We start from the raw sequence: 27,889 nt of genomic DNA on the forward strand, positions 1-27,889 counted from the left end.
GGCAGTTGAGGACTTGTGAGGCATCTGTTTCTCAAACTAGACACTCTAATGTACTTGTTCTCTTGCTCAGTTGTGCACCGAGGCCTGCCACTCCTCTTTCTATTCTGGTAGGAGACAGTTTGTGCTATTCTGTGAAAGGAGTAGTACACAGTGCTGTTTGAGATCTTCAGTTTTTGGCAATTTCTCGCATCCAATAGTCTTCATTTCACAGAACAAGAATAGACTGACAAGTTTCAGAAGAAAGTTCTTTGTTCCTGGCCATTTTGAGCCGGTAATCGAATCCACAGTTGGTGATGATCCAGATACCCAACTAGTCTAAAGAAGGCTAGTTGTATTTCTTCTTTAATCAGAACAACAGTTTTCAGCTGTGCTAACATAATTGCAAATGGGTTTTCTAATGATCAATTAGCCTTTTAAAATGATAAAATTGGATTAGCTGACACAACGTGCCATTAGAACACAGGAGTGATGGTTGCTGATAATGGGCCTCTATACGTCTATGTTGATATTACCATAAAAAAATCTATCATTTCCAGCGACACTAGGCTGCCTAGTGGTTAGAGCGTTGGTTCAGTAACCGAAATGTTGGTGGATCGAATCCCCGAGCTGACAAGGTAAAAATCTGTCGTTCTGCCCCTGAACAAGGCAGTTAACCTACTGTTCCTAGGCCGCCATTGTAAATAAGAATTTGTTCCTAACTGACACGCCTAGTTAAATAAAGGTAAAATGTACAACATTAACAATGTCTACACTGTATTTCTGATCAGTTTGATTTTAATGGACAAAAAATGTGCTTTTCTTTCAAAAACAAGGATATTTCTAAGTGAACCCAAACTTCTGAACGGTAGTGTATAATAATGCAGGACAAAACACACATCACTGCAAGAGAGACACCACAACACTACATAAAGAGAGACCTAAGACAACATCACAACATGGCAGCAACACAACATGGCAGCAGCACAACATCATAGCAGCACAAACATGGTATGAACACTGTTAGGCACAGACAAAAGCACATATGGCAAATAGGTAGAGACATCTTTAATATGATCTCTATGGGTGACACTTCCATATCTCAATCATTTGCAGCTGTTGATGCCTTTGGACATTTTTGTTCTATCAGCACAAACTAGATTGAGCAATAAAAGCCCTACTCGTTTTTGACAGTATGTATGAAGCACTATACCACGGAGGTGTTAGGAACTCTCTCAAACTTTTATTCCATAGGCTGGGATCTGCACTATTCAGCTGTTGCAAGAGAGCATTTTTCACTGGCTGTCTGTCCACCGGTCCCATTAACAATGATTGATGGACAACTTAGCCTATATTTCTTCAATTCAATCATTATTGGGGTAAAATAGAACTATACATTTGTGAACGGTCATCCATAACAACCACAATCTGTAAGGCGCAAATAATTGAGAGAGCAGCAGCGTGATTCACATATTCTTAATTGCTGTGTTGATATCAGTAGAATAATGGGCCTAAGTGATATCCGTATAGCCCGTAGGCTACACCACTGCTGTCATAATACCTCCAAGCGCTTATTCAAGATGGTCATAATATAATAATAGTACAGCAGTCAGATCATTGGAGGACATACTGTAGCTTGCACTGCACTCTACAAAAACCTATTCCTGCTCTTTTCCTGCGATCCATCAAACACATTTGGTGTGTCGTCATAGGCTGCGTTTACACAGGCAGCACAATTTTTATCATTTTTTTCACTATTGGTCTTTTGACAAATCACATCAGATCATTTGACATCAGATCTATTTCAGAGCTGATCTGATTGGTCAAAAGACCAAATCGGGAAAGATTTATCAGAATTGTGCTGCCTGTGAAAATTCTGCCATAGTAGTCTCTGGCTTGTGGTCAGACTTGCTCAGGGCAGAGAGAACAAACTTAAACTTGTGCCTTTTTTCAATGCTGATTTGAATGTCATTGAGAAAACAGAAAGGTATCAAAGTATTTTTTCACAAACATCCTTTCTGCATTTAAAAGTAACCTTAGAAGTAGCCTAATCATCTATATTTTCAAAAGTGTCTGTGATCTGATTACAATACTTTCGCTGGTCATGTAACAGATTACAGTTGTTTTTTTAGTTACATGTACTCCACAACCCTGGACATGTGTGTGGCTGATATTGCTGTTCTGTGTTGTTTTTTGCACTCAATTAACCCTTCATCCACTTTGGTATCATGACTCTTAATCCATAATATTACATCACCAACTAAACTCACATTCTGAAATATTCAATGGGGCCAGCCTTTGGTCAAAAATGGAAAAATTATGAATTTTCATTATTTGCATGCATTGAACTAATTTGCACAAAGACAAAATGACATGGGGTGTATCTCACTAGTCTTAAATGGTTATTCTCCTTGCCTGTTTTCTTTCATCTAGTGAAAACAACTACCTGTTACTGGTACGTAATGTATCAATAATTTTCTTTCAGCTTTCCTATATTTTCAGATCAGTGCATTTGAAGGAAAGAGACTAGGAGAATATATGTCTTCTGAGATGCACTCCATATCATTGTGGAGGTTGATAAAGCCACATGTTAACTATGAAAAATCTGCAGAAATAATATAATAATCCAACATAGTGAGAGTTGACCAAAACAAAGCTCAAGGGCATGCAGGAATATGCATAGTATGATCATGTACGACCTTCTATTCACTTCCTTGCAAAAATATCCTGCTCAACAGCCTTAGATCACACGCGCACGGTGGCCACTCACGCGCACACATACACACATGCACCAGTTTAGAAACATTATTAGTGATCTTGATAGGCCAATCATAGGCGAAATATGTGACTTATTTAACTGGCTTAATCAATTTAGCAGCCAAAACAAACAAAAAAACTGACCTGAGCAACAACAATTAACTGGGTATGGCATAACATGATTCTGCTGGTAGAAGCATGCTGTCTTGGCAGAGGGAATACTCAATTTCTGTCTGTGGCTCAAGGGTCAAGAGCAGAACTGCAATACCATACATTTGAGATCTGCAAACAGGACTGTACTCACAACATTACTGAAAGTGGTGTGCAAAGTAATCAGAAAACTACAGTCAGCCCCATGTATTTCTGGTGAGTCAATTAACTCAATGTAATTCAGGGCACTGTACCTACCTCCCTCAGAACCAATCAGAATGTAGGTTAAATGTGGGGGCCGCTCTGATAATGGCTTTTAAATCAAAATTCTATTTTCAGAGGTACATTTTTAAAATAAACTGGGCTCCCGTAGACCCAGTTTGCATTTTTATATCAGCCCCCACTTCAGACTGCAATCTGGTATTCAGTACTGTCTGGCTTTAATCAAATGGCATTGACGTCTACTGTGCCTTATTAGCTAAATAATAGATATACTGGTGCTTGACAGAGCTGTCATTTAAAAAGTAAAAAAAATATCCACCAATCTGAATAAACTGCAATGTAGGAAAAGATAATCACATTCCCAGATGATCAAATAACTTCCAATGACAGAAGGCTGACATCCACAGGTATAACTACAGGTATAACTACAGGTACAAAAGCAGGAAGTTGATGCTCCTCAGTTGAACAGCATGCATCACTACACACTTCATATTCATAAGTAAATACTATTACAGGCACTAACGATAGTCATAAATCCATTACTATGACAATTACACTACTAGGGTGTAGCACTAGAGTATACTGTTAACCAATCAGCATTTAGGATTACACCCACCCGTTGTACACTGTAGCACATATGACAGACATTACACACTAACTACACAGCAACAGTACATATAGCTAGCTATATCATGTCTGTGATATTCATTCATATGATTGCAGTCAGTGGGTTTAAGGCAGTCTTACCGATGCTGCTATTCTTCGCCTCTCTCCTCAGACCACACAGCATGTCTGCAGTCCTGTCAAAACATCCGATTTGAGAGGAAAGTAGCTGTTCTGTTGTAGTGGCCAGCGGACCCAGCGAGGTGCCCCAGGGAATACTGTCTGTCTGTCCGTCCTCAGAAACCCAGTCTTCTTCTCTTCATATCACTGTTCTACTTGAAGCATATCTTTATTTATTGCAAATTACATAACAAATCCTGATCCATGTTTTTGCCCATGAACTGTTTAAACTTGATAACAAACAATTTGCTTGTTGCTGTAATAAGTCATTCCCACAGACAGACGGAAAGCAGGGACACTAAATGATCAAAGCAACAAAGGAATCATCATCTCTCCTTCTTTTCCTCCCAACATGCTGAGGTTCCTTTAAAGGTGTTCCTGGTCACGCTTCCTATTCCAGAGGAATAATCCTCCCCTTGTTCACACACTCACATACCCGCTCACACACATACAAACCGTCAGACACACTCACACAGCCTCAGTGACTGTGTCGAAGAGGGTCTTTCTCCCTCTATTTGCCAGAGGGGTGTGATGAAGCAGTCACACCCCCTGCACACACACGCACACACTCCCTACAGTCAAGCGCACAATCAACGCCACCCCCATATCCATTGTCGCTTTGAGCCCATAAAATATCAGCCACACATTTTCCACACTAGTCAGTGACCATCTTATTGTACCACCATAGTTATCCCACCCACACACAGGCTAGCTAATGCCTGTGTGCTTTTTCCCTCACATGCATTCAATTCTACCTCACATTCCATAGGCTCATCACAATGATTGTTATCTGCTTATACAAGAGCATCACTACCAATAAACATATATTCATGCTGCGACAAAGCCAAAAGAGACTGTGATTTTCTCTGAACTGCTTGAACTGCTGACCATAGAATTCTGTCTTTTACATCAGCCATTTGGCTGCAATGGATATAAATCGAATCAACGATATGCTTTCTCTCTTTCAATCGGTGGAATCTGTGGAGTGCTGAACATCTCATGTTCCCTTCTCTGGGTGAGAGGGCTCTTTGCCCCACTGCATCTCTGCTGCCATCTGCCATCTGCCCTCCACCCAGACACATACAGAGAGGGGTTAACACGGCCGCTGACTGACTGAGAGCCACACATGTCTGTCCATTTGTCACCCTCACGCCGTCACCCCCCCCATATGTTGCCATGTATTAAGGTCTGACAATCCCCCCCAAAGGAACTTTTGTCATAGTCTGAGAGTAGGGAAATGGCATCAAAGACCACATGAAAGTACTAAACAAGATCTTAGAAAACAACACTGACAAAAATGTCCACAGATGTGAGGATATGCTCAGGTACAAATAAATTAGCTAGTAAATTAAGTCTTTATGTGCCGTGCAAATACATCCTTGAGCCCAATAATGCATAGATTTATAGAGTCTATGATGCATAGCCCTGACCAGAGACACATCAAACAATTACAAACAAACGCTTCCCGTGTTTCTCTTCATTGTAGCATGTCGCCTAATTAGTCAGCTCTTTCCAGTGGACACAACATTCTTTGGCGTAGATAATTTCCTCAGAGAGTTTCGTCCTTAATACCCCATTTACTCTTTGGTGATTCAGAGCGAAACTAATTAATTTATTACAGAATAAAGAGGAACAGGAGACACAGAGCTGTGAGATGGACTGATAAAAACCCAGGGGAACACACAAGGCAACAGAATTAGGTTAATTATGTATAGCAGTAGAAGCACACCCACTCAGTGTAGTTCTGTAATGTTGAAAGAATTCAACATATAGACCAGAGAGAGAGAACAAATTCAATGTCAAAAAACTGATTTAATAGTGAGTCAATATGTTTTTAAATATTATACTAGGAAGCAATATGCAATCGATTTTAGATTCAACACACAACTGTTTGTTTAAAAAGTGTATAAAACAGTGCTAATGCCTTATACTTGACACTTCCATTATGATATAATGCTTTTTTGGAACTAAGACAAATAAGATGTAACATTTTCACTTGACAAGTACCCGAGTGAAAGACTAACCTCTCATATAAGATGTGAAAGTACAGTGAAGATATAATATAAAATATTCCCCAACCAAGGCTAGTGCAGTACATTTTATATCACGTAGGTGGTCATACTGCCATCTTATGGCTATCAGCTGTAGTTGCAAATACATCTACCAACTGAATGCAATAGAGATTAAAGAGACTCGAGTCAACACACAGATCACAGGATTTTCTGACACCATGGGCCAGGGGCGGTGAACATGACTCAGTCATAATTCATGGAGACATGATCACATAACCACAGTACAATGTTCACCTGCAAGGTAGGCCAAACGTCAAACAAAGGTCAAATATGTCTCTATTTGAGGAAAGTCACTTAATATCATGTTTAAAATAGGTTATCCTATTAATAGATTTTGACAAAACAGAATAAACATGAGAAGAGAAATTCGTATGCAAATCCCTAATCAAGTGATTCATAAGTGATCATTCTGCTATTACTCTTAACTACCGGGATCTCACCCCTATCATTTTAGAGGAACGTCAGCTCTCACACTTGGCCCACTGTCATTCAAAAAGGTTAATCTCTTTCATTACAAGCAGATACTGGTATACATTAGGCGAATACAATCCTTCGACTACATCACATGGGAGCTGACTACTGACTAATGTACAGCAGTCGGCGTGCCAGGTTGATAAATCTCCTGCACCGGTGCACCCTCTCAGGACAGTAATACACTTGTTGTTTTTTTGTTTTTTTACCTTCATTTAACAAGGCAAGTCAGTTAAGAACAAATTCTTATTTTCAATGACGGCCTAGGAACAGTGGGTTAACTGCCTGTTCAGGGGCAGAACGACAGATTTGTACCTTGTCAGCTCGGGGATTTGAACTTGCAACCACATCCGCTGAAGCAGTACACACAATACAATAGCAGTAGATAAAAACCCAATGACCTAGGGGCAGTTTGGATTTGATTAAAAAGTATGAAGAAACTATGTACGCGTTCTAATTGCATTACCTTTGGTCCTCCCTCTGATGATTCCGAGTCGACACCGTAGTGAAAAGGAGAACATCCTCCTCTTCCCTCCTCCTTTCCTGATGGAATCTGTCTGAGAGAAGGCCGGGGTGAAGAGCTTTGGGTTGGCCGTGTGTCCCTTACCACATATCACTCTGCCTGCCATGTTCATTCTCTAGTCACTGGAAGGAAAAATAGAATGATCTTTCTCCTTTCTATTGCTCTCTGTTTACCTCACACTGTTTCTTCTAGCTCTGTCCTCATGTCTCCACAATCCCCACCCTAACTGGAGCAGTTCCAACATTCTCAGGTGTGTCTGAATCAGCCTTAAAATACCAGATGGAGAACAGGGGGATGCTAGGAAAGATAAAAGATCACGAATTTGCATAAACCTATGTATATTTATAAACCCATCAGTGTCTGTCTCTCTTGCAACACACACACACACATGACATTAAAACTACATGAAAACAAAAAACTGATTCATTCCAGGTATGATAACGTAAATATAATGTCTATTATTGTGTGTGCTTTGGATCAATTTATTTTACATGAACAGATGGATGGGAGCTAAAGGCTGCAGAGATGGCACAGCCTGCCTGCCAGAACGCAATGGAAACTTTCACCCCAGGAGGCTGGCTGTAGACGACACTGGCTATTTATTCATGCTACCCAAAACATAGCATTTCAGAATTACAAAATCTAAACGTGATTGTCAATTTTTGTAATTCTAACAATACCGTATGCGGTTGAGGGTATGAGGCCCAAAATACAGCTGTCATACGCAGACAATACATTAAAGTCATTTCTGTGTAGAAGAACTGGTTTGGTTTAATCTAATACATTCAGCAGAAAGCTTCAAAGCTGTGTTAAATCTTCAATTAATTGCCATTTAATCAAGATGAATCTTGATTGGAAAGAATCTGGTTTTGGTCTCTTCAGATGGGCTTTAAACCATTGGCTAAATTGGTTAAATTCAAATCGCATTCATGTTGATCGAGTAGTTTGTTTTGATTGCCGGACATGACAACAAATGTATTAACATGTTCTTATTGATATTCAAAGATCCTAAAGAGGATCCAACCATCCATCGTCTGTGATCCTCATAATAAAATCACTGTTGGTAGCATATCAGATGGAAGTTGCAATGTAAAGAATTCTCTAAAAAGTCTCCATTGTTTTTGTTCTAGATCCTGTTGGCAGAACCAGAATAAGGAGCAGCCTGGATCATTGCTGGGTGTTGGCAAGGATGCCAGCATGACAGGCTGAAGTACGACAAACACACTGATGCATGTGCTTGGGCCAAGTACAGTGCTATCCCATAGTTACAGTCTAGACACTTGTCTAAAATGCCCACTGTGTAGCACAGATCACTGGACTCCAGTGAGACATTGACATATTCTACAAAACAAATGTGGTCTTACAGTATCTTTTTGCGTTGTATTAGAAGACTAGATTCCACTGCTTCCGAGACATTACTTTACCAGATTTTATACAGATACAACCAGGTCTGATCTATAGGACTCTTAACAAGTAGGACTTCAAGCAAGATTGGGTGTGAAAGTGTTAGCTGAATAAAAATATTGAGCTAAACATCATAAGACGTTCATAGCTCCCTTCTCACAAAGGTGCACTGGAATGTTACACCTTCAATTGTTTCAGAGAAATCTCAGAACCAGCTGCAGATGTTAATGTGAGTGTGGCTAACTGCTTGTACTTCAGCAGCAAGAGCTCTGCTACCCGACGGGCCCCAACATATTGGGTTAGGGCCTGTTTTTTCCATCAATAACTAGGGTACGGGCAGGGCTCGGGTATCACATTTTGAAGCTGTGCCCTTTGCTCATGCTCCGCTGTGAAGTACAGCAATATCTGACTAAGATCATAACATGGTGACAGAAGTGCTTCAACCTCATCAAATATGACATTGTTTAACAGAAATTGATGTTCCTTGAGTTGGGAGTTTAGTGATGAAAAGTAGCTAACAGCTCTCATGTCTCTTCATTGAGCCCAAGCAGACCTTACTATTACTCAGAGCTGCCAAGAGCAGAGTGCATGCAGGGATTGAGTGACAGAGTAGCTAATGGATATACTGACAGTCATTTCTGATTTGGGGCAGGTCTGGGCCTTACATTTGGCTGAAGCAACCGGGCTTTGGTAGGGCCTGAACGTAGTGCACATGGGTAGGGGTTAAAATGAATGCCCTTGCAGGGCGCTACCAGTACTTCATATCTATTTTCTACCCTTGGCTCCAGTGTGAATTCTCCTCATGGATTTTAAAGGGAGGGACTGGTGTCATGAATCTCACCCACCTTTGCTTTCATCCATTGCTTTTAAATTCTTGAGGGGGCCATAAACAAACACACTATGGGAAAAGGAATAGGTAAGAAATTGTTGAGACAAAAGCACATTTAAAAATCTGTTTTATTAAGAAAATAATGTCTGGATCACTCGTTCTCCTCGCTGCGGAGTCTGGCATTGGGGTTGGTGATCTTGATGGCCAGCTGGGCTGCCCTCTCCACAATCAGCTTCCTGTTCTTGGAAGACACGTTGTGGGCGATCTCAGCAGCGTGGGTCCTACGGAGGGGGAGAAGATGGTTAGAGGCAAGATAATTACCAACTACCATACACACTGGAGACTGAATGGCACAGGGAGAGAAGGAGAGGATTGTTTCAGTGAGACAACATTATGTTGCTATGAGCAGCGCAATGCAAGACTTTGCCCTCACAGTTACACTAAGTATCTGTGCATGTGTAGAGGTGTGCTTCACGTTGCTTCAATGTGATAGCTACAGGACAAAAATCGCAGAGAAATCTAACCTTGTGCTTCAGCACAGTTGTGAAAAGTGGCACACTGTTGCCGTTTACTTTGTGCATGACTACCCTCAAACGTTTGTTGCTGTTGTACCAATTAGGTAACGTTTTCATATGTGGGCAACGTTTGGATGTTCAACCACACAAGCACTCATACATTTGACAAGTAAAGAGAAAAAAAACAACCAGTGTGCTGGAGACTGAAGTAGGCTTAGGCTATATACCGCAGTGTTTCCCAACCCTGGTCCTCAAATTCCACCAACAGTACACATTCATTGTAGCCCTGAACAAACACACCTCACTCAGCTCAATGAGGGCTTGTTGATTAGTTTACAAGTTGAATCAGGTGTGCTTGCCCAGGTTTACAATAAAAATGTTTACTGTTGGGGTTACTTGAGGACTAGGGTTGGGAAACAGTGGGAAAGAGTGGTATACCATATACTGGGGCATTTGGAAATAGCTACGGAATGTTTCTTCAATACCGTAGAAACTGTTTTTCAAAACATTATAATTTGTAGCTATTTAAAGTAAATACCTGCAGTGAACTTTTGCAATGCGTTAGAATATAAATCCAATCGGTTTCTTATTACACCAGTCACATTATGAAGCTTACTTAGTTCCCCAGAAGTTGAGCCAGTCACGTGTTTGTTTGTAAATAGCACAAAAGGAGAAAGCAGGAGCAGGTGAGTCCAGCTGTGTATTGACACGGGTTACGTTTTATATATGAAGACAGTGTTTTACTTCAACAGCGTTATCAGGGACATGCAACTATAGTTCTTTGTCACAGAAAATACACGGAAGAAAAATATAAATGAAACAAAGTGTTGGTCCCATGTTTCAGGAACTGAAATAATATAAAGATGAAACAAAGCTTATTTAGCTTAAAAAAAACAATGCACAAATGGGTCTACATCCCTGTTACTGAGCATTTTCTTTGCCAAAATAATCCATCCACCTGACAGGTGTGGCATATCAAGAAGCTGATTAAACAGCATGTTCATTAAACATGTGCACCTTCTTCTGGGGACAATAAAAGCCCACTAAAATGTGCAGTTGTCACAACACAATTCCACAGATGTCACAAGTTGAGGGAGCCTGCATTTGACATGTTGAATGAATGCAGGAATGTCTACCACAGCTGTTGCCAGAGAATGGAATGTTCATTTCTCTACCATAAGCCACCTCCAAAATCATTTGAGAGTACGTCCAACGGCCTCAACCGCATGTAACCACGCCAGCCCTGGACTTCCACACCCCGCTTCTTCACCCTTCACTTCTTCGCCACCCAGACTGCTGATAAAATTGTAGATTTGCACAACGGATGAAAATGTCCCAGTTCATCCATAGCCTGCATACTCACCAGACATGTCACCCATTGAGCACATTTGGGATGCCCTGGATCGACGTGTACGACAGCGTGTTCCAGTTCCTGCCAATGCCAGCAATTTCCCACAGCCATTTAAGTGGGACAACATTCCACAGGCCAGAATCAATAACCTGATCAGCTCTATGCAAAGGAGATGTGTCACGCTGCACGAGGTAAATGGTGGTCACAGCAGATTAGGAGTGGTTCTCTGATCCACGGCGCCTACCTTTTTTGGGGGGCATCTGTGACCAGGCATGTGAAATCCATAGATAAGGGTCTAATGAATTTATTTTAATTTCCTTATTTCCTTATGGACTCTAACTCAGTAAAATCTTTGAAATTGTTGCATGTTGCGTTTATATTTTGGTTCAGTGTATAAATAAAAAGCATTTTAGATCGGTGTTTAAATAAAAGCAGAAAGATAAGTTTCCTTTATTTCCTGCATGAAAAACACAGAATTATGCACTAAGATGACCCCTAGTTTAACATGCTAAGTGGTTGACTTAAGAATCATTTTTTTTGTTTGCTTTCTGCCATGTTTGAGAAGAAAAAGCAGCGGCAGGTAGCCTAGTGGTTAGAGCGTTAGTAACCGAAAAGTTGCAAGATCGAGTCCCCGAGCTGACAAGGTAAAAATCTGTCATTCTGCCCCTGAACAAGGCAGTTAACCAACTGTTCCCAGTCCATCATTGAAAATATGAATTTGTTCTTAACTTTTCTAGGGTAGGGGGCAGAATTTTGGATATAAAGCGTGCCCAAATTAAACTGCCTGCTACTCCGGCCCAGAAGATAGAATATGCATACAATTGGTAGATTTGGATAGAAAACACTAAAGTTTCCAAAACTGTTAAAATAGTCTGAGTATAACAGAACTGATTTGGCAGGCGAAAACCTGAGAAAAATCCATCCAGGAAGTAGGATTTTTGTTTTGTAGTTTTCTATTGAATGCCATTACAGTATCCATTGACTTAGGACTCAAATTGCAGTTCCTATGCATTCCACTAGATGTCAGTCTTTAGAAATTGTTTCAGGCTTGTATTCTGAAAAATGGGGGAGTAAGAGCAGTCGGAATGAGTGGATCCTCCAGTGTCAGAGCTTTTTCATGCGCGCGACCGAGAGAGGGTAGCCTAGTGGTTAGAGTGTTGGACTAGTAACCGGAAGGTTGCAAGTTCAAACCCCTGAGCTGACAAGGTACAAATCTGTCGTTCTGCCCCTGAACAGGCTGTAACTGTTCCTAGGCCGTCATTGAAAATAAGAATTTGTTCTTAACTGAATTGCCTAGTTAAATAAAAGGTAAAATAAAATTTTAAAAAGTGCCATTCGCGTTTCTCTTTTATATTGACGACGTTATTGTCCGGTTGAAATATTATCGATTATTTAGGCTAAAAACAACCCGAGGATTGAATATAAACATCGTTTGATGTGTTTCTGTGAACTTTTCGGATACAATTTGGATTTTTTTGTCTGCCTGTTGTGACTGCACTTGAACCGGTGGATTACTGAAGAAAACGCGCAAACTGAGGTTTTTGGATATAAATCAAATCATATAAAGAGACTATCGAACAAAACAAACATTTGAGTAAATTAATGTCTGAGTGCAACGATATGAAGATCAAAGGTAAGTGATTCATTTTCTCTATTTCTGACGTGTGTATCTCTTCTACTTGGCTGGTTACTGTTTGTAATGATTTGTCTGCTGTGCGATGTTCTCAAATAATCGTGAGATATGCTTTCGCCGTAAAGCATTTTATAAATCTGACACCGTGGTTGGATTCACAAGAAGTTCATCTTTAAACCTATGTAAAATAAAAGTATATTTTCTGAATTTTTATGAGTATTTCTGTATTTGAATTTGGCGCTCTGCAATTTCACTGGATGTTGGCCAGGTGGGACACTAGCTTCCCACATACCCTAGTGAGGTTAACTGACTTGCCTAGTTAAATAAAGGTAAAATAACATTTAAAAAAGCCCTTTGGATTCGTTATTTGCATAGCTGCCATCTTGATTTCCTTGCTTTTTTTTCTCCTCTCGTCTTCTCCGAGCAGAGCAGGCAGACCTGTTGCCCTAGCAACTAGACTCCAGACATGCTGGAGTTCAAGCACTGCATGCAGCAGAACTTTGTTCATTTGCACAATGTCTTTTGTTCACCTTCGCTTGCAAAAATGACATTCCGGTAGCTCCTACCCATACATATAACTTCACGTGCTGGATTGCTCATCTTTGCAATTGGTTTATTTTCGTCTGGTATTTAGTCTAGGCTATCACTAAAACTTATTAGGGATAGGGGGCAGTATTGATGACTGAGGTGCCCAAAGTAAACTGCCTGTTACTCAGGCCCAGAAGCTAGGATATGCATATAATTGGTCGTAATGGATGGAAAACACTGGTTTCCAAAACTGTTAAAATAATGTCTGAGTATAACAGAACTGATATAGCAGGCAAAAACCCGAGGAGAATCCATCCAGATTTTTAGCTCGTTTGAGCTCACCACTCATTGAAATGGCTGTCATTGGGAATATCAATGGAATACCTCCCAGATTGCAGTTCCTTAGGCTTCCAGTAGATAGCAGTCTTTAGAAAGTGTTTCAGGCTTGTTTTTTGAAAAATGAGCTAGAATTTAAAGTTTTTCTAGGTGACTCCCATTTTGGCTGTAGTATTGTTGCACGCGTGGATGAGAGCGTGCACTTTGTTATTTATCTCAGGTAATGAACATACTATTCTCCGTCTTAAATTGTATTGTTTATTTACATATTAATGCATAGAAGGTCATGTGCAGTAGCCAAACGTTCTCCAACGTTGAAGATAGAAAATGCCATGAACAGAGTGAGACGCGATTCCTTATTTTACATGTCAGAGGCGTGTTCGGTCTACATAGAACATTTCTATTTGAATGTTCAAAAACATTGCGTCCTGCTGAACACACCCCAGTTAACTTTCTGAAACAGGAAGGGGCTTTCATCCAGGGGTATTAGTACAGGTCTATAACTGTGGGTACCCAGGATTAGAAAATCAAAGCAATATACTTGATTTACAAGAGTCTACCCAAGGTAGGCACGGTGTATACTTGATCTTTTCCTCATAAGGTGAGTAGAGGCGAATTATAGATAATGTAAATTCTGCTGCAACTTGCTCCTGACCATTGTGGACAGGCATGACAGACGCAATCCTCTTTCCACTAAGACTATGCCCTCTCTTCTATATTCTTCCCTATGTAGTATGCTTCATGTTGTGGGGGGTATCAGTTAAAATAGGAGACCTGGAAATACCCCCAATGAGGAATAATATTGCCCTTTAGGTACCTTTATCTTGAAAATAAAAACCAACAAAAACTAACCAACAACACTTACTTGTTGCTCATCATGAGGACCTCGAGCTCCTTGATGTTGTGCACCAGGAACTTCCTGAAGCCAGAGGGTAGCATGTGCTTGGTCTTCTTGTTGCTACCATAACCAATGTTTGGCATCAGCATCTGACCCTTAAACCGCCTGCGGACCCTGTTGTCAATACCCCTGGGCTTACGCCAGCTTTTCTGGAGGCAGAAAGGCAAAGACGTTACAAGACGTTACAGGATCAATGTTCCTTCTAACTGTTCTGCCTTTGTCCTTTGCCTCCCTGCAAGTGCAATGTTTGAAAAGCCTTGTTTCCGCCACAAATTACAGTGCCATCTTTGATATGCATTTAGCAAATGCGCTTACCGTGATCTTGACATATCTGTCAGACTGATGGCGAATGAATTTCTTAACCCTCTTCTTGACAATCTTCGGTTTGGTAAGAGGTCTGAGGGCTGCCATGGTGAACTGAGGAGGAAAGGTAATTTGTTAATATTAAATACACACGGGCAACAATTAAAACTGGCAAAACATCAACAATTATAGCATATCAAATCATCCACAATCAGTTGCTGTGTAACGTTAGTTACCATTACATGACTAGCTAATTCGGCCAACAACAAGCTAACTAGCTACCAGTAGTTGACTCATGCAAGTCATTTAGATTTCCCCTGTATCACAATGACAAGTTATAGGTAACTTAACGGTGTAAACACATGACGCCGTAAGTGTAAAGATATGAATTTGTAACATGTCAATCCCATTGAAGTAGGCAGCATGTGCGTTCTAAAGCAATCAACATTGTTGGAAGGCATGAGCTTGGGCTAACTAGCGCGAGTTAGTTGACTGTTGGCTATGGCAATATGATAAATAGCTACGTAGCTAACTAGTTTGTGTGATATGCATTTCAGTACGAGTCTAAAACGTTGGCTATAAAAAAAACATGCAAAATCAAAGTGTAAAATATATTTTATTTAACATGTCGGCCCCACTGTATGGACGTAGCTACTAGCAAGATAACTAGAGTTATGATATTGGAAACACCAGTGTGGAAAGGTAGCTAGCTAGCCACTGGGAAAGCAAGCCGTCCAAAACCACGGCATTTGAGGGATTAGAAATGTGCAATGCCTATAATGTTGCGGTAAATTGTAGAACTTGAATTCACATACGTGATTAATGAGCTAGATATATGTTATTACGTCTTCTAAATATGTAGATGGACATAGATGTAGATAACTCACCCGCCTGTATAATTTTAAGGAGGAGACGGCAACGGCGGAAAGGAAGAAAAGGGCTTCCGGAAGGACCGCAAAGTGTTATGGGTAGTGAATTAAATTAGATTAGTTACGTACTTTAATTTCTGTAGGCACTAGGCTGAATAGCTGTTCTTATGTATGTCAAATTGAGGACATCTCCCTCAAAATGACTCATTGTAATTGTAAATTGTTTCCCATAAACGCTTTCCCTGTGTAAGGCACGCATCATCACTGTCACGGGTTGCTGGTTTCTCAAGAAGCTGATCCAAAATCCGCTTCCAGCACCCAAACAATTGTCATTATCATTGTTAGCAAGAAACCTAAACTGATCCAAGATCAGTGTCCCAAATACCACGGAACTTCCTCAACACGAAACTAAACGACAAGATAGGTCATAGTTTAGCCTAAATCGAAATTGTGTAAAGTTATTGTTAAGGGGAAATTGTGTTTTTGGTGTTTCATCAGATTTGTTTAAAAAAGAGGAAGAGTTGCGAGTCATTGAACCACAGACGAACAGGATTTTTTTGGATGTGTATTATGATTTACGATAATCTTACATAAATCACATGCAAGGGTGGGAACCAACTCTCACTTGCATTATTTCTTTGAATGTTGTGAAAGTTTAGGTGGAAATGGAGAGTACCCCGATTTTAAGGTGAGAACGTCATTTGTGTAAAATTCATGTATGTATGGAGATTGGTATTAGGCCTAGCATATATATACTATACTTTTTCAATATATGAGAGCCAATACAGTCCTCTGTGATGATACAATCAAATGCACATCTTGATAGAACGTGTAGTCTGTAGCAATTTAAATCTCACATTGCTCTTCTACTTTAACTTTACCTGTTATATCTTCACAGCGGCTATGGGTCTTATGGCACCGCCAATCCTGGATATGCACCAATAGCAGAAGGAAATCCAGGTAATCTCGTGATTCCATCTCATCGTCTATGTATTATGTTGAATTATTAGCCTATCTACTAGTTGTATTTGCACCTGATGAATAATAGCCGCTCTCGTGTGAATTCCCACATCATTGTGGGAGTTTCTGAACATTATACAACGTTATAAAATATTTGTTTGTAGACCCGATGCTGTAATGATTCAATGTCAAAATGCCATCTGAAGTGCTCTCTGCTGCTGTGAATGATGACGTCGTGTAATTTCAATTCAAAACAAGTAGATTTATTCGTGGGGGGCTTTGCTCGTCAATTACTCTCTGACGGAAGTTCCTAGGGTGCTATATCTAGAATCGGATGACACTAGAGTTCAAGGTACACACTTTGTTTTGACCAATAGTCGAACTCTAACCTTAATTGCAGAGCTGTTTTCTGGCACTCAGGTCGTTTAGCAACTGTCATAAAAGTGCAATTGTGTGATTTTACAGTAGGTATGAGGTCCTTTGCGGCGTATGCTTCTTTTTATTTTTTTTACACCAAACCCACCACTGGTGTGTGTGGCCAAAGAGCTATATTTTCATGTCATTGGGCCATAGTACCGGCTGGAGTTTTCTAAATAGCATTGGTACTTGGATTGGAACCGGTGCTATGGTCAGATGAGAGGAAAGTAGAGCTCTTTGGCCACGCAAATCAGCGATGAGTCTGGTGTTTAGAAACGGAGGCATATGCAGAAAATTATCACATACCTACTGTAAAATATGGTGGTGGATCTTTGATTTTATGGGGTTATTTTGCTTCCACCTGTCCTGGGGAACTTTACGGTCAACGGCATAATGAACTTTACCACATACCAGGACATTTTAGCCAAAAACCTGGTTGCCTCTTCCAGGAGACTGAAACTAGTCTGGAAGTGGATCTTCCAGCAAGACAATAACCTCAAGCTACATAAAAATCCACAAATATAGGGTAAATTGACCACAAAAATAAAAATTTTGCAATGGCCATCTCAGTCATGTATCATGGCGCTGGAGAAGATGGCTGACGTTTTACATGCTCCTAACTAACTGTTTTTTTTTTGCATTGTTTGTAACTTATTTTTTTTAACTTATTCTGTACATAATGTTGCTGCTACTGTCTCTTAGGCCCGAAAATAACTTCTGAACATCAGAACAGCGATTACTCACCATGAACTGGCAGAAGCTTTTTTTTCCCTTTTAACAAGCCCGACGTGAAGGACATACTATTTCCCCAAATCCCGTCATGTGCGTGAAAAGAGGACAGAGGTCGTGCTGCCTTATGAGAATTAGTAGGCGATCGAATAAACCCCCACTGCCATACGTTCTACTAGCTAAAATGTAATCATTGGAAAATAAAATCAACAACCTACGAGGAAAATTAAACTATCAACGGGACATTAAAAACTAATATCTTATGCTTCACGGAGTCATGGCTGAACGACGACTTTATCAACATACAGCTGGCTGGTTATACACTGTATCGGCAGGATAGAACAGAGTCGTTTGGTAAGACGAGGGGTGACGGACTATGTATATTTGTAAACAACAGCTGGTGCACAATATCTAAGGAAGCTTATCATGAGATACTCTATCCACCTTGAGAGTTTATCTGTATTTTTCGTAGCGGTCTACATACCATCACATACCAATGCTGGCTCTAAGACCGCACTCAATGAGCTGTATTGCACCATAAGCAAACAGGAAATAGCTCATCCAGAGGCAGCGCTCCTAGTGGCTGGGGACTTTAATGCAGGGAAACTTAAATCTGTTTACCAAATTTCTATCCACATGTTAAATGTGCAACCAGAGGGAAAAAAACCTCTAGACCACCTTTACTCCACACACAGAGACGTGTACAAAGCTCTCCCTCGCCCTCCATTTGGCAAATCTGACCATAATTCTATTCTCCTGATTCCTGCTTACAAGCTAAAATGAAAGCAGGAAGCACCAGTAACTGTCAATAAAAAAAAGTGGTCAGATGAAGCAGATGCTAAGCTACAGGACTGTTTTGCTAGCACATAATGGAATATGTTCCGGGATTCTTCCGATGGCATTGAAGAGTACACCACAGTAGTCACTGGCTTCATCAATAAGTGCATCGATGACGTCGTCCCCACAGTGACTGTACGTACCCCAACCAGAAGCCATTAATTACAGGCAACATCAGCACTGAGGTAAAGGCTAGAGCTGCCACTTTCAAGGAGCGGGACTCTAACCTGGAAATGCCGCTATGCCCTCTGACGAACCATCAAACAGGCAAAGCGCCAATACAGGACTAAGATCGAATCGTATTACACCGGCTCCGACGCTCGTCTTATGTGGCAGGGCTTGCAAAACCTTTACAGACAACAAGGGGAAGTACAGACGAGAGCTGCCCAGTGACACGAGCCTACCAGACAAGCTAAACTACTTCTATGCTCACTTCGAGGCAAATAACATTGAAACATGCATGAGAGCACCAGCTATTCCGGACGACTGTGTGATCACGCTCTCCGCAGCTGATGTGAGTAAGACCTTTAAACAGGTCAATATTCACAAGGCAGCTGGGCCAAATGGATTACTAGGATGTGTACTGCAAGCATGCACTGACCAACTGGCAAGTGTCTTCACTGACTTTTTCAACCTCTCCCTGTCCGAGTCTGTAATACAAACATGTTTTAAGCAGACCACCATAGGTCCCTGTGTCCAAGAACACTAAGGTAACCTGCCTAAATGACTACCGACCCGTGGCACTCACGTCTGTAGCCATGAAGTGCTTTGAAAGGCTGGTCATGGCTCACATCAACACCATTATCCCAGAAACCTTAGACTCACTCCAATTTGCATACTGCCCTAACAGATCATGCAATCTCTATTGCACTCCACACTGCCCTTTCCCACCTGGACAAAAGGAACACCAATGTGAGAATGTTATTCATTGAGCTCAGTGTTCCATCACCATAGTTCCCTCAACTCATCACTAAGCTAAGGACCCTGGGGCTAAACACCTCCCTCTGCAACTGAATCCTGGACTTCCTGACGGGCCGCTAGCAGGTGGTAAGGGTAGGTAACAACACATCCGCCACACTGATCCTCAACACGGGGGCCCCTCAGGGGTGCTTGCTCAATCCCCTCCTTTACTCCAGGAATGACTCCAACACCATCATAAAATCTGCCGATGACACAACAGTGGTAGGGCTGATCACCGACAACGACGAGACAGCCTATAGGGAGGAGGTTAGAGACCTGGCCGTGTGGTGCCAGGACAACAATCTCTCCCTCAACGTGATCAAGACAAAGTAGATGATTGTGGACTACAGGAAAAGGAGGACCGAGCATGCACCCATTCTCATTGACGGGGCTGTAGTGGAGCAGGTTGAGCGCTTCAATTCCCTTGTGTCCACAATGAAATATCATGGTCCAAACAAACAAAGACATTCGTGAATGTAACTGCAATGATGAGATAGATGTTCTTCTTCTTTGTTTTTAGGTCTTGTTATCTAAATGCCATACTGTGTTTAATTGTGTTCGATCTTTCCTATCCATCTTGTCTCAAGTGGACCACAATGGGAAAAAGTCCCAGACTTTGTGTGTTATCCTCAATGATTTTACAAATTTTCAAAGACTCCAGCCACGCTAGTCATAGACTGTTCTCTCTGCTACCAAACAGCAAGCGATACCGTAGCGCCAAATCTAGGTCCAAGAGGCTTCTAAACAGCTTCTACCCCCAAGAAATAAGACCCCTGAACATCTTATCAAATAGCTTCCCAGACTATTTGCATTGCCCCCCCCCCTCTTTTACACCACTGCTACTCTCTGTTGTCATCTATGCATAGTCACTTTAATAACTCTACCTACATGTACATACTACATCAACTAACCGGTGCCCCCACACATTGACTCTGTACCGGTACCCCCTGTATATAGTCTCGCTATTGTTATTTTACTGCTGCACTTTAATTACTTTTATTTCTTATTTGTATTTTTTAAACTGCATTGTTGGTTAGGGGCCTGTAAGTAAGCATTTCACTACACCTGTTGTATTCGGCGTATGTGACTAATAAGATTTGATTGAGTCTCTGGTCTGAGTTTGGGTCGCTTGAATTCCACAGTCCCTTTTTTAGGACAATGTGAACACAAAGCTCCCCAGGTTAGCGTGTCATTATTCCCGCACCACACACTAGACTACTGCAACACTGTTTCTCCTGCCATAACCCCTCACGTTGGTGTCACAAAAGAGATAAGATGACGATGTGCAGGTTTGTGGGAGAGAGAACCGTGCGCTGTTTTTGGATATTTATTAGCGATTCTCAAGGATGCACATAAATACCAAAATATGTGTGGAGTTTTATACTGACATGATGTTCAGATTATTTGTTCGTAATATGTTATCTATAGGCTGAGAGCTTCATAGCTCTTTATTCAATTGTTGGGTTTGAATAGTGTGAGAAGAAAACATTTGATGAGAATCATGACACACTCTTAAAGGGCAGTATTATATTATTTAATACATCATTATTTAATCTGCAGTTATTATTTAGCTATTTATTCTGTTACTATTAACAAATATTATTGGTATCTTCTGATTACAATTACTATGCCTCATTTAAAAAAAATCTAAATGCTATCTATTAGCTTACAAAATGTAAGTAGGTATATCTAGCTGTCCGATAGCACGTTCAGATGGAATGGCTTGTCCTGCACTTTGTAAAAACCCAGAGTGCATTACGTGAATGTTGAAAAAAGATATTGGTTCCTTTTTAAACACAGCAATGTGAATGCAAAGAGGACTCAGACCACAATATGTGAATTGGCAAAATAATCTAATCAAATCAAATTTTATTTGTCACATACACATGGTTAGCAGATGTTAATGCGAGTGTAGCGAAATGCTTGTGCTTCTAGTTCCGACAATGCAGTAATAACCAACAAGTAATCTAACAATTCCAAAACGACTGTCTTATACACAGTGTAAGGGGATAAAGAATATGTACATAAAGATATATGAATGAGTGATGGTACAGAGCAGCATAGGCAAGATACAGTAGATGGTATCGAGTACAGTATATACATATGAGATGAGTATGTAAACAAAGTGGCTAGTGATACATGTATTACATAAGGATGCAGTAGATGATATAGAGTACAGTATATACATATACATATGAGATGAATAATGTAGGGTATGTAAACATTATATTAGGTAGCATTGTTTAATGTGGCTAGTGATATATTTTACATAATTTCCCATCAATTCCCATTATTAAAGTGGCTGGAGTTGAGTCAGTGTGTTGGCAGCAGCCACTCAATGTTAGTGATGGCTGTTTAACAGTCTGATGGCCTTGAGATAGAAGCTGTTTTTCAGTCTCTCGGTCCCAGCTTTGATGCACCTGTACTGACCTCGCCTTCTGGATGATAGCGGGGTGAACAGGCAGTGGCTCGGGTGGTTGTTGTCCTTGATGATCTTTATGGCCTTCCTGTAACATCGGGTGGTGTAGGTGTCCTGGAGGGCAGGTAGTTTGCCCCCGGTGATGCGTTGTGCAGACCTCACTACCCTCTGGAGAGCCTTACGGTTGTGGGCGGAGCAGTTGCCGTACCAGACGGTGATACAGCCCGCCAGGATGCTCTCGATTGTGCATCTGTAGAAGTTTGTGAGTGCTTTTGGTGACAAGCCGAATTTCTTCAGCCTCCTGAGGTTGAAGAGGCGCTGCTGCGCCTTCTTCACAATGCTGTCTGTGTGAGTGGACCAATTCAGTTTGTCTGTGATGTGTATGCCGAGGAACTTAAAACCTACTACCCTCTCCACTACTGTTCCATCGATGTGGATAGGGGGGTGTTCCCTCTGCTGTTTCCTGAAGTCCACAATCATCTCCTTAGTTTTGTTGACGTTGAGTGTGAGGTTATTTTCCTGACAGCACACTCCGAGGGCCCTCACCTCCTCCTGTAGGCCGTCTCGTCGTTGTTGGTAATCAAGCCTACCACTGTTGTGTCGTCCGCAAACTTGATGATAATTGTCTTTATTCAAAGGCAAGGGCAGTGTCAATACAAAGATAACAGTTATTTTGCAATTTCTTTACCCCGGAGTTCACTTTAAAGAGGACTGAGATCGGTTGTTTTAACGAGGACTATATGTGAAAACACCCATCTCTCCCAATGTGTTCTCCAATCTCATAAAACATTTTAGAAAAAGGCTGTGTCGTTATTGTTGCAAGGGGAAAGTGCTGGAGTATTGAAAATGGGTGTTAAACAAAATCTCTTTCGCTGACCAATTGTGTTAGTATAAAATAATGTGATATCTCACTATTTGAATGATTTATTTATCTTTATCAAGGGTGACAACTATTTTGGAGATGACTATGTTAAATATGTACAATATTGGAAAGTATTTTCAGTGTTAGATTTCAAAACCATCTGGATATAAAGCTATAGAAAAGTAGATATGTATGTGAATTAGTAACCAAAGCAGTAACATAAAAAAAAAAAATATTTCCAAGAGGACCAGGGAGAGGGGGAAAAAAAGTGTACATTTGATAAGAAAGGTCAAGGAACTCACAACACTTGTCTGTAGATCTGTAGCCCATACGGACGAAGTGTAAAGCTATTGAAATTTAGACCTATCACAGAAAATATTTATGTAAAATCAGTTAAATAAATATTACTATGGACAGGGGGAGGTCAAAGACTAAAACTCAAAGGGTTTTAGATGTACACTACTGGTCAAAAGTTTTAGAACACCTACTCATTCAGGAGTTTTTCTGTATTTTTACTATTTTCTACATTGTAGAATAATAGTGAAGACATCAACTATGAAATAACACATGGAATCATGTAGTAACAAAAAAAAGTGATAAACAAATCAAAATATATTTTATGTTTGAGATTCTTCAAAGTAGCCACATTTGCCTTGATGACAGCATTGCACACTCTTGGCATTCTCTCAACCAGCTTCATGAGGTAGTCACCTGGAATGCATTTCAATTAACAGGTGTGCCTTGTTAAAAGTTAATTTGTGTAATTTCTTTCCTTCTTTATGTGTTTGAGCCAGTCAGTTGTGTTGTGACAAGGTAGTGGGGTATACAGAAGATAGCCCTATTTGGTAAAAGACCAAATCCATATTATGGCAAGAACAGCTCAAATAAGCAAAGAGAAACTACTGTCATCATTATTTTAAGACATGAAGGTCAGTCAATGCGGAAAATGTCAAGAACTTTGAAAGTTTCTTCAAGTGCAGTTGCAAAAACCATCAAGCGATATGATGAAACTGGCTCTCATGAGGACCTTTACGGGAATGGAAGACCCAGAATTACCTCTGCTACAGAGGATAAGTTCATTAGAGTTGCCAGCCTCAGAAATTGCAGCCCAAATACATGCTTCACAGAGTTAAAGTAACAGACACATCTCAAAATCAACTTTTCAGAATAGGCTGCGTGCATCAGGCCTTCATGGTCGAATTGCTGCAAAGAAACCAATAGCTATTTTACCAAGAAGGAGAGTGATGGAGTCAGATGACCTGGGAGCTACAATCCACCGATCTCAACCAAATTGAGATGTTTGGGATGAGTCAGACTGCAGAGTGAAGGAAAAAGCAGCCAACGTGCTCAGCATATGTGGGAACTACTTCAAGACTGTTGGAAAAGCATTCCAGGTGAAGCTGGTTGACAGAATGACAAGCGTGTGCAAAGGGTGGCTATTTGAATAATCTAAAATTGTATTTGTTTAAGTTATTTTTTGGGTTACTACATAATTCCATATGTGTTATTTCATAGTTTTGATGTCTTCACTATTATTCTACAATGTAGAAAATAGTAAAAATGAAGAAAAACCCTTGAATGAGTAGGTGTAGCCATTTGAAGTAAAAGCTATTGAAAAATGTGATCTGTACGAGAATGAATAACCACAGCTGTAATGGGCAAAATATTTGTAGAAAATCAAAGGGGAGGAATTTTGAAAACATTATCCATCGCACTTGAAACCCATCATACTTGTCCGTAGATCTATAGCTCATGGACAGTGAAATATTCATTTATAATCTGGGAACTTCAAAATGTGAATTCTAATCTGTGTATCATGGATTAGAGACATCAGTGACTTTGCTACAAGTGATTTTAGCTCTATTGGTCATTCAAGTAGGCTACAGTAGGTTGCATACGAGTGAGAAATATTTATTTATTTAACTAGGCAAGTCAGTTAAGAACAAATTCTTATTTACAATGACGGCCTACCTCGGCCAAACCCGGACGATGCTGGGCCAATTGTGCGCTGCCCTATGGGACGTTGACCTATTTGGGTTTTTTTGGGCTCATATTTTTACATATAATTAATAAGTAATAAACAAGATACTTTTTAAATATAAATGTTGTGGGAAAATACTAAATTGGTTTAAGATGTAGTTCATAAAAATACAAATAAATAATCTATAAACACCAGGGATCGGCTGATTGTTCTTTTAACACGGTCCCTTAGGGTGAGTGCTTTACCCACAATTTTTATTTTACCCTTACTTTTCCAGGTATAAAAGGCTCTGCATGGTCAAGCTGACATCTGAAGTGGCCATATAGCATTTACTGTGATGCAGCATCCAGACTAAAGGACCTTCATACTTCTTGCGCTTAGCGGAGCAGAGCTATTGTGAAAGAAGTTGTCAAGGAAGCAAATGTGTCTTCATACAGGACTTTCCACTCTCATCTACCATCATACAATCACGTCAATGCAGAGCTATGTGGAGCTCTCAAAGCCAATTTATGCTTGATCTGAAATGTGGTTGTAGGCTTCATATGGAGGGTGTGATGCAATTACGGAGCCTCAGGAGGCATACAGAGGTCAAATCAAGCTCAGTACTGCATCCCCATGCACTTCTAAAAAAAAATTAACAATGTGGAGAGCTCCATAGCTCTGCATTGACATGATTGGTAGGTGGGGGTGGTACATCCTGTATCAACACAAACTCACTTCCGTTACAACTTCCTTAACAATAGCTCTGCTTTGCTAAGAGCAAAAAGTATGAAAGCCCTGTTGTCTGCGGATGCTGCATCCCAGTAAATGCTGTATGGCCACTTCAGTCTTCGGATTGACCATTCAGAGACTTTTAGCATTGTTACAAAATTTGGGAGGAGGAGCTAAATTTGGCCTCAGAAAGAAATTTCATCATACCCTCTATAGTCTTTATGGAGCCTCCGACCACGTTTTCAGATCAAGCATAAACTGGCTTGTAAATCACATTTTGACAACCGAACAGAAGGGAGAAGAAAATAAGCTGTAACTTGCTCTCGATCACCATCTGATTCTAGATATATCATCCTAGTACCTTGATGAACTAACTCAAGAGTATCAAACCAATATACAAACTGAAAACAAATGTACTGCAGTACATTACGGAATGGGCGCTCCTGCCACACAATTCACTTTTTGACAGCTGAAACCGTAGCTCGGTCTTATAGTTTGAATAAATGTTCTCCCAGGACGAAGTAGACAATCGTTAAATTATCTGCAAATCAATATTTTGAGTATGGACAATACTTTGGAGAGAGGCTAATCAGTCAATGTGCCTTCAAATATGTACAGTGGCAAGAAAAGGTATGTGAACCCTTCTGGAATTATCTGGATTTCTACATAAATTGGTCATAAAATTTGATCTGATCTTCATCTAAATCACAACAGACAAACACAGTCTGCTTAAACTAATAACACACACATACTCATGTATTTTTCGTGTTTATATTGAATACATAATTTAAACATTCACAGTGTAGGTTGGAAAAATAATGTGAACCCCTAGGCTAATGACTTCTCTAAAACCTAATTGGAGTCAGCTAATGTGGAGTCCCATCAATGAGACGAGATTGGAGATGTTAGTTAGAGCTGCCCAGCCCTTCACAAAATGTGAGTTTACTATTCACAAGAAGCATTGTCTGACGTGAACCATGCCTTGAACAAAAGAGATCTCAGAAGACCCAAGATTAAGAAATGTTGACTTGCTTAAAGCTGGAAAGGGTTAGAGAAGTATCTCTCAAAGCCTTGATGTTCATCACGGTAAGACAAATTGTCAATAAATGGAGAAAGTTCAGCGCTGTTGCTACTCTCCCTAGGAGTGGCCGTCCTGCAAAGATCAAATCAAATCACATTTTATTTGTCACATACACATGGTTAGCAGATGTTAATGCGAGTGTAGCGAAATGCTTGTGCTTCTAGTTCCGACAATGCAGTAATAACCAACAAGTAATCTAACTAACAATTCCAAAACTACTGTCTTATACACAGTGTAAGGGGATAAAGAATATGTACATAAAGATATATAGTTTTGTTGACGTTGAGTGTGAGGTTATTTTCCTGACACCACACTCCGAGGGCCCTCACATCCTCCTTGTAGGCCGTCTCGTCGTTGTTGGTAATCAAGCCTACCACTGTTGTGTCGTCCGCAAACTTGATGATTGAGTTGGAGGCGTGCGTGGCCACGCAGTCGTGGGTGAACAGGGAGTACAGGAGAGGGCTCAGAACGCACCCTTGTGGGGCCCCAGTGTTGAGGATCAGCGGGTTGGAGATGTTGTTGCCTACCCTCACCACCTGGGGGCGGCCTGTCAGGAAGTCCAGTACCCAGTTGCACAGGGCGGGGTCGAGACCCAGGGTCTCGAGCTTGATGACGAGCTTGGAGGGTACTATGGTGTTGAATGCCGAGCTGTAGTCGATGAACAGCATTCTCACATAGGTATTCCTCTTGTCCAGCTGGGTTAGGGCAGTGTGGTTGAGATTGCATCGTCTGTGGACCTATTTGGGCGGTAAGCAAATTGGAGTGGGTCTAGGATGTCAGGTAGGGTGGAGGTGATATGGTCCTTGACTAGTCTTTCAAAGCACTTCATGATGACGGAAGTGAGTGCTATGGGGCGGTAGTCGTTTAGCTCAGTTACCTTAGCTTTCTTGGGAACAGGAACAATGGTGGGCCTCTTGAAGCATGTGGGAACAGCAGACTGGTATAGGGATTGATTGAATATGTCCGTAAACACACCGGCCAGCTGGTCTGCGCATGCTCTGAGGGCGCGGCTGGGGATGCCGTCTGGGCCTGCAGCCTTGCGAGGGTTAACATGTTTAAATGTTTTACTCACCTCGGCTGCAGTGAAGGAGAGTCTGCATGTTTTCGTTGCAGGCCGTGTCAGTGGCACTGTATTGTCCTCAAAGCGGGCAAAAAAAGTTATTTAGTCTGCCTGGGAGCAAGACATCCTGGTCCGTGACTGGGCTGGTTTTCTTCTTGTAGCCCGTGATTGACTGTAGACCCTGCCACATACCTCTTGTGCCTGAGCCGTTGAATTGAGATTCTACTTTGTCTCTAAACTGACGCTTAGCTT

General features: G+C 40.9%; 3 protein-coding genes across 14 annotated transcripts in view; 1 reads left to right on the plus strand and 2 right to left on the minus strand.

Moving 5' to 3' along the window:
• The window catches only part of LOC110492486 (glutamate receptor-interacting protein 2), a 53,957-nt gene extending 46,729 nt beyond the window's left edge, over nt 1-7,228 (minus strand). For 5 of the 12 annotated variants that reach the window (XR_016487461.1, XR_016487459.1, XR_016487460.1 and 2 more), the window contains exon 1: nt 6,898-7,187. Coding sequence is in view for 4 of the 12 variants with exons in the window: in XM_021566848.3 (XP_021422523.2) it covers nt 6,898-7,066 (169 nt within the window). In the remaining 8 variants the exon portion in view is untranslated. Of the gene's footprint in view, nt 1-3,852; nt 4,981-6,897 lie in introns of those variants that run through there. The other 7 variants (XR_016487463.1, XR_016487464.1, XM_090203722.1 and 4 more) reach the window with 4 other exon arrangements.
• Nucleotides 7,229-9,297: 2,069 nt separating this feature from the next.
• On the minus strand, nt 9,298-15,675 carry LOC110492489 (large ribosomal subunit protein eL32). The gene is made up of 4 exons (XM_021566855.3): nt 15,639-15,675; nt 14,764-14,865; nt 14,416-14,597; nt 9,298-9,468 (listed from the first exon to the last, which is right to left on the minus strand). Exons 2-4 carry the CDS (start codon nt 14,857-14,859, stop codon nt 9,339-9,341), a joined length of 408 nt encoding a protein of 135 aa, XP_021422530.1. The 5' UTR covers nt 14,860-14,865; nt 15,639-15,675; the 3' UTR covers nt 9,298-9,338.
• A 40-nt stretch (nt 15,676-15,715) lies between these two features.
• ssuh2rs1 (ssu-2 homolog, related sequence 1) overlaps nt 15,716-27,889 on the plus strand; it is a 33,593-nt gene continuing 21,419 nt past the window's right edge. Inside the window, exons 1-2 of the mRNA XM_021566854.3 lie at nt 15,716-16,308; nt 16,519-16,580. Of these exons, the coding sequence (XP_021422529.2) occupies nt 16,286-16,308; nt 16,519-16,580 (85 nt within the window). The 5' untranslated portion in view covers nt 15,716-16,285. The remainder of the gene's footprint in view (nt 16,309-16,518; nt 16,581-27,889) is intronic.

Source organism: Oncorhynchus mykiss, chromosome 16 (genome assembly GCF_057628025.1).
Source record: "Oncorhynchus mykiss isolate SJ-2025 chromosome 16, ASM5762802v1, whole genome shotgun sequence".
Taxonomy (NCBI): domain Eukaryota; kingdom Metazoa; phylum Chordata; class Actinopteri; order Salmoniformes; family Salmonidae; genus Oncorhynchus; species Oncorhynchus mykiss.